This window comes from Penaeus chinensis, chromosome 33 (assembly GCF_019202785.1).
Source record: "Penaeus chinensis breed Huanghai No. 1 chromosome 33, ASM1920278v2, whole genome shotgun sequence".
NCBI classification, from domain to species: domain Eukaryota; kingdom Metazoa; phylum Arthropoda; class Malacostraca; order Decapoda; family Penaeidae; genus Penaeus; species Penaeus chinensis.
The window spans coordinates 23,846,915-23,854,414 of NC_061851.1; the positions used below are offsets into that span (position 1 = coordinate 23,846,915).

The following is a 7,500-nucleotide window of genomic DNA, read 5'->3' on the forward strand; positions in this document are numbered from 1 at the left end:
CTCAGTCCTGCTAAATAGTAACACGCATTTATATTTATTTTCTTTCTTTCAATGAAACACGCACAATTTTCAAGATTGCTTTATTGCAAAATATACTACATAAAAATAAATCACAGGCCTGTACACCTCAGCTGTACAAGGCAGGGCGACCAACCCTGAAGGGCTCTGTCGCCAAGCCGGGAACATCACGCTCAACGACCAGGACGAAACTAAGTGAAAACTCACAGGTGGAGAGAGAAGGCACGAAACGAGGACAAGAGGGAAGATTGAAGAAAAAATATAAAGAGAGTCAATCAGTAATTGAGAAAGCAAGAAAAGGTGGCACTTGTTGCACCAGCCATCTCTTGGCCCTCTCCCTCGCCCCCTAGTAGTGGCTGCGAGCGACGAGGGGCTGAGCGTAGCCGTAGCGAGGGACGTACGTGGACACGTAGTCGGTCTCGGAGTGCACGATGGGCTGACCCGGGTGGAAGGACACGCCCACGGGAACCTGACGGTGGGCGACGATCGGGTTGATCACGGCGTGGGCGTGAGCCTCGTGGGTGGAGTAGGCAAAGTTGCCGCCCAGACGATGGCTCTGGATGATCGCGGAGTCGTGGGAGGGGGCGCGCACGACCACGGGGCCGCCCACGTGCGGGTGGTGCACTGGGGCCACGTAGCTGGCGGCGGCGCAGGCGGCGAGGAGCAGGACGAGCATCTGGAAGTGGATTTGGTTGAGAGACTTTCGCTTCGATCTGTCTGTATTTTGGGATGGTCGTGTTTGGTTCCTAATAATATGTGAATATGGTCTTTAATCTTGGGGTGTTGGTGGCCTTCCATATTTCGCTTTGTCATAATATCTACGTTTTGATTTTTAATACAATATTTACTGTTTTGATTTTTATTCATGGCAGATTTGATATATGGGTGTACCTTAGTATACATAGATACATTTACACTGTCTATGTGTGTGCGTGTGTATATGTGGACGTATGCATGTGTGTGTGCGTGTGTGTGTTTGGGCGTGTGTATGTGTGGACGTATACATGTGTGTGTGTGTGTGTGTGTGTGTGTGTTTGGGCGTGTGTATGTGTGGATGTATGCATGTGTGTGTGCGTGTGTGTGTTTGGGCGCGTGTGTGTGTGTGTGTGTGTGTGTGTGTGTGTGTGTGTGTGTGTGTGTGTGTGTGTGTGTGTGACCTCCTTTCGGCTGAACATACGAAAAACAAGATTTCCGCTACATGTTAAACACATGACGCTACAAGACATCTACAAAACGAAAAGAAAACAAACATTTACTCACCGACTTCATGGTGAAATAGCTAGTGTTGTGGCGTCCAGAGGAGTTCAGGCTGTGGCGTTACAGCGTCGCCAGCGGATCTTAAGTAGGAGCCAGACCTGCCCACACGAAGGGCGTGGTTACAACACTCAACCTTGAGGGCGAGAAGGGTCGTCAGTCGCCTGAAGTAGCTGTAATATGTAACGTGAATGAGCAGGAATAGATCGGTTGTAATGAGTGAGTAGTGCATTGTGTGTGTGTGTGTGTGTGTTAGTTTATATATAGGTGTGCGTGCGTGTGTGTGTGTGTGTGTGTATGTATGTGTGTGTATATATGTATTTATATATGTGTGTGTACATGTATTATACGTATACAGTATATATACACCTATTCACACACACTCAGACACACACACACACACACACAAACACACACACACATATATATGTGTGTGTGTGTGTGTGTGTGTGTGTGTGTGTGTGTGTGTGTGTGTGTGTGTGTGTGAATATATATATATATATATATATATATATATATATATATGTATACATATACAGTATATATATTATATATATATATATATATATATGTATATATGTATATATATGTGTGTGTGTGTGTGTGTGTGTGTGTGTGTGTGTGTGTGTGTGTGTGTGTATGTGTATGTGTGTATACATACATACACATATGTGTGAGTATATATATGTATATATATATTTTTTTTTTTATATGTATGTACATGCATGTATATACGTAGATATGATACATAAATACATAAATGTATATGTGTGTCTGTACATACATATATATATGCTCACATACACACGTGTATATGTGTGTGTGTGTGTGTGTGTGTGTGTGTGTGTGTGTGTGTGTGTCTGCAAGTATGTTTATGAATAGATAGATAGATAGAGAGAGAGAGGTCTGAGAGAGATTTTTCTGTGTATGTATATATATATACATATATACATATATTTATATATATATATATATATATATATATATATATATATAACTTCTTCACTCCTTCACGAAACACTTCAACAAAGACAACAAAAGAAATATTTTTTTTCTTAGGTTTTCTCAGACCTGTTCGGTACAGAATACACGTACACAGAATACGTCGAGACTCTACCGTGTTGATACAGTGACATATAAAATGGAGTGTACAAAACATCTTTGAACAAACACATTCTGTGAGTATTTCGATTTTTTCCAGACATACCGTAGTGTAAAATTATGTACAAAGAAAATTGTAGTAGATATGTGCATACTGTACTTTTGAAGGTCGTGAGAAAGTTTCTGTTTTCCTGTAATTGGAGAATACGGGTTGGGAGTGGGGGGGGGGGGGATTACTTCCTGCCGCGCCACACCCTCGCCTGCAATCACGGCAGCAGGTGGTATGCAATTGCTCATTCCCTCTGGCCTTCTTCACCTTCAGAACACATCGGGAGCAATTTTTGACGTCACTGGCGCGTTATGATAAATGTATGTTTTTGAAGTATATCATCTATATATATTTTGAGGTTTCGTTTTGAAAGCTAGTTTATTATTATTATTACTTTTATCATTATTAATATTATTTTTTGTTATTATTATAACTATTATTATTGTTACCTGCGACATTTTTAATTCACTTTTCCTCTTACTAGACCATGAATATCAATAGTCTTTTATTAGTCACCTCATCGCAAAAATCCATTTTGTTACTATTCTCCACACTCAAAAACATAATCTTTATCATATAGACCGAAAATATTAATATTAAAAAAACTACGAAATTCAAAAGAAAACTGTTTTTTGAAGACTTTGTGAGGTGAGTAAATGGTAATGATGTAAATTGAGATAGGGAGATAGGTACATGTTATTATTGGAATAGATAACATTGAAATTTATATATATAATCATACAGAAAGAGAGATAGACTGATGGATATATGTAGACAGCTAAATAGGTGGGTAGGGAGGTAAGCCAGATAGGTAGGCAGGTATACAGATGAATAGGCAGATATACAGGAAGTAGGGAGAATGACAGATAAATACATATTGTAAATATACATTAGCATGCATACTTATATAGACTCGCACAAATATTCAAATTATGTGTATATGTGTAAATATATATGGAATGCACCTCCACTCCCACTCACACCCTCACCCCACACACACCTCTTCCCCCACCTCCACCTCTACTGCCATCTCACCCCCACCCCCACCTCTATCCCCACCCCCACCTCCACCTCCACCCCCCTCTGTATTACTAGCATGACTCGGCAAGTGTGGATCAAAAGCGAGAGTGAAGTTAAAAATAGCAGCTATTTAACTAGGTATAATGGCATCCTCCAAGGGGACAACTGCACTCGCGAATCAATTGACAATTTTGCTCACCACACCCTTCGATGAGGATGTTGTTTGCACTTATCTTAACTCAGTGTTGTTTACGCATTGTGGGATTTGTATTAATTAGGATTTTTTTCTTTTGTGTGTGTGTGTGTGTGTGTGTGTGTGTGTGTGTGTGTCCGTCCGTGTGTCTGTATATATGTGGTACAAAGACAGTTAATTTGAAAGCTAAAATCCTTGAGAAAAGGAAGCATTTCACTTCAAGGTTTTACGTTGGAATTTGTATATACATACTGTTGCGTTTCTGTTTGTGTTTGTTCAGTATTACAGAGAGAGAGAGAGAGAGAGAGAGAGAGGGAGAGAGAGAGAGAGAGAGAGAGAGAGAGAGAGAGAGAGAGAGAGAGAGAGAGAGAGGGAGAGAGAGAGAGAGAGAGAGAGAGAGAGAGAGAGAGAGAGAGGGAGAGAGAGAGAGAGAGGGAGAGAGAGAAAGAGAGAGAGAGAGAGAGAGAGAGAGAGAGAGAGAGAGAGAGAGAGAGAGAGAGAGAGAGAGAGAGAGAGGGTGAAAGAGCGATTAAACAAAAAGGAACATAAGGGCAGAGAACAGTGAGAACCGATTTCGTTATTAACAACCTTGTTTTGTGACAGACTTAAACACATATTCATACGTCTATAGATAGAGAGAGAGACAGAGATTTATATGTGTTTAAATATCCATATGTATACATGTGTGTGTGTGTGTGTGTGTCCATAAATATAATATAAATATACGCGCGCGCGCACACACACATACACAAACACATGTACACACATTTATACATATATATAAATAATACATACATACAAATATATACACACATATATACTTATATGTGTGTTTGTGTGTGTATGTATATATGTATATATATATATACATATGCATATATATATGTATGCATATATATATATATATATATATGTATGTATATGTATATACATATAGATATTTGTGTGTATATATACATATATATACATACGCATATATATATATATATATATATATATATATATATACGGACTAACAATTCTCAGTCGAATAATTCACATTCCAAAGCAATATATCTTAAGCCCACTCGTTCATTTCCTCCCATCTGACGGCTGCATAAACCGGAGGATAAGTGGACACGCGGCCGGTACATTATGCTCAGACTCCGACAGCAATTTTTATTATCTCACGATTTCAGCGCAATTCGCGAAAAAAAAAAAATATAAAAAAACAAAAAATGCAAAAAGTGTTTGCTAAAAAAAGTATAGTAAAGATTCATTTTGCACGCATACGCTTTGCATCGTTTCTGTTTTCACGTTGCAGCTTATCTGAATTTGTCTCTCAAGGGCAGTAATCTTGCAACCGCAATACTTGGTTGGTCAATAATGCAGATGGTTTTGAGCACGTGAGTCCGATTTCCTCTTCAGATAGACAGATAACAAGATAGGTAAATAGATAGAGAGATCGATAACAAGATAGGTAGATAGATAGACAGATAAATGACAAGATAAGTAGATAGACCGATAGACAGGTTGATAACAAGATAGATATCGATACGGGTGTATAACAGGGTAGTAAAATAGACAGATATATAACAAGACTGGTAGATAGATAAAAAAAAAAAAAAAAATCAAGATAGAGGTATGAGTCCAACAATATAGTTGGACTGTATGCTATAACAGGGTCGAAAAACTTGGTATATATTTGACCTTTGGATGATATTAAAAACACAGCGAAAGTGTGTTTAAGTGCTGTGTCTCCTCAGCTGTCCATGAATTCCTGCTGGATAATTATTCTGAAGATAAATGATTGATCGAACACCGTTTTTTTAATTATCAGTCTAATTATTTATATGAATTAGGTTTACTCTATTTCGTGGGTTTTGTGCACGTGTATGTTTGGGTGGGAGTGTAAGCGTGTATGTGTGAGTGAATGTGTGTGCTTTCATGAGGCGTTTGTGCAGTCGTTTTCCAGTGTTTTTTGAAAAGGTGGATGAGTGTGTATGTGTGTGTGTGTGTGTGTGTGTGTGTGTGTGTGTGTGTGTGTGTGTGCGTGCGTGCGTGTGTGTGTGTGTGTGTGTGTGTGTGGCCGAACAAAGGCATAGCACAGCTTCAGTCACACGATCTTCTCGTCTGTAGATTAATCACTGAAGAAATAAATAACCTAGCGTACTGTGTTAGAAATTCATTTAATCGCGAATTCGCCTAATGTTAAAGTGGATACAAGTCTCCGGAGATTAACTAGATTCACGCTTGACGCCTACTTAGATAGCCATCCAGTGTAAAAACGAAGCCAGAATCAGGTCCGTTATGTAATCCTCTGCCCGGGCTGTTTCATCCTTGCATTAATGTTCTCAGTTTTACGTCTCTCCCTGATCTCGGGAGGCTAATTCAAGGTTGAATTTGAACTCGATTCTTACGATTTTTCTATGCCTTTATTTCCCCGGCCTTTTATTTGTTTATTTACCCATTAATTGTCATAATTAAGGGGGAGGTGAAGATGCTGGCACTGACTGAATTAAAAGTAATAACTTACTGAGATAAGCAGAACAATAATAACAATACCAATTACACCTTTTTTATCGAATGGATCTTCTCGAAACAAGCCATATAAAACACCAGGTTTCACTTCTCAGCACACATTGACCTTCAACTTGCAATTTCCGTCAAGAATCTCTCTTGCAGATTCAGTTCCGAGTGAAACTCCCGTCTTTGCAACCCCATTTCTTGCAGGAGATGGTCTTGCTGCCTCGTGACAAAGGGTCTGTTTGCCAACTTCTCATTCCACCTCGGATCTGTGTGTGGGGGGGAGGGGGGTGACTGTGGGTGTGAGTGTGTGTCAGGGGCTTGAACATCCTACGAGTTCTCCAGCTGCTATGCCTGTCTGTGTCTATATGCCTAAGTTTTTTTTTGTTTTTTTTCGTTCATCTCTGTGTGTATGTCTGAGGGTTCTTGTTTTCCCATCTACTTTGTCTGTTTTGGTTTCCCTTACTTCTAATCCTGTCGGAGTTTGATATCGAAAAGATTGCCCGAAGTTAGCTTTCTTTTTGGCCAAGTATGGGTTTTCTTCACTAACTCAAGTTCAACATTTACATTAGAATTCGATTATTAACGTCAAACACCCTAACTATGAGCTGTTTCCAAGGCGAGTGTTTATAGTTTTCTTTCAATCTTTTTTTTTCTTTTTTTTTCTCCCTCTGGTTTGTATGTGTTCATTCGGTCGCTTTCTTTATTTTAGCAAATCTTCTGTGTTTCCGACCTCCTCTTCAAAATTATAACTCAAAAACAAAACAAAGCAAAAAAAAAAAAAAAAAAAAAAAAAAAATCTTACTGGAAACGACTTTTTCTTGGGGCAGAAGTGTTTCGTTTCCTTTTTCTTCTTCTCTCCCTTCTTTCTTTCTAAAGGGGGTGTATATCTAGTTACGAGACTGCCGAGACATTTTCCTTCAACTGTACTTTTCCGCCGCCTCACGATTCCCTTTCCAAGATATCGAAATGACTTGACGCGCTCTCCCACAAGCGGGAAAAAGTAGTGCTCGTGTATTCTTCCCCATCGTTACAGATGCCGTTTCTTCTTTTTGAAATATTTCGCGTTATGATGATAAAGAAAAAGAAATTCAGCTTACTGAACAATGCAAGATTACACAAAGACAAATTTGTATCGTGGTTTTTTAACAATTAAAACGAAAACAAAGAAGTGTTGCATATTTTGCCTTTGAAGTCTGTCTCTCGCACCGTCTTAAACAACGTCCTTTCAAAGGAGGACCTCGGGAAAGCAGCCCTGCCTTTCTCCTTGAGCATAAATGGCCTGCTGCCAGACAATGCAGTCTGCCTCGCGCGAGCATTGTTCCATCCGTCGGCATCGCTCCCTGGGGGACAATACGCA

At 39.5% G+C, this 7,500-nt stretch overlaps 1 protein-coding gene across 1 annotated transcript; it reads right to left on the minus strand.

The window, feature by feature from the left end:
• Positions 1–65: 65 nt before the first annotated feature.
• Positions 66–1,419, minus strand: LOC125043340. The gene is made up of 2 exons (XM_047639425.1): positions 1,279–1,419; positions 66–694 (listed from the first exon to the last, which is right to left on the minus strand). Exons 1-2 carry the CDS (start codon positions 1,285–1,287, stop codon positions 365–367), a joined length of 339 nt encoding a protein of 112 aa, XP_047495381.1. The 5' UTR covers positions 1,288–1,419; the 3' UTR covers positions 66–364.
• Positions 1,420–7,500: the final 6,081 nt, after the last annotated feature.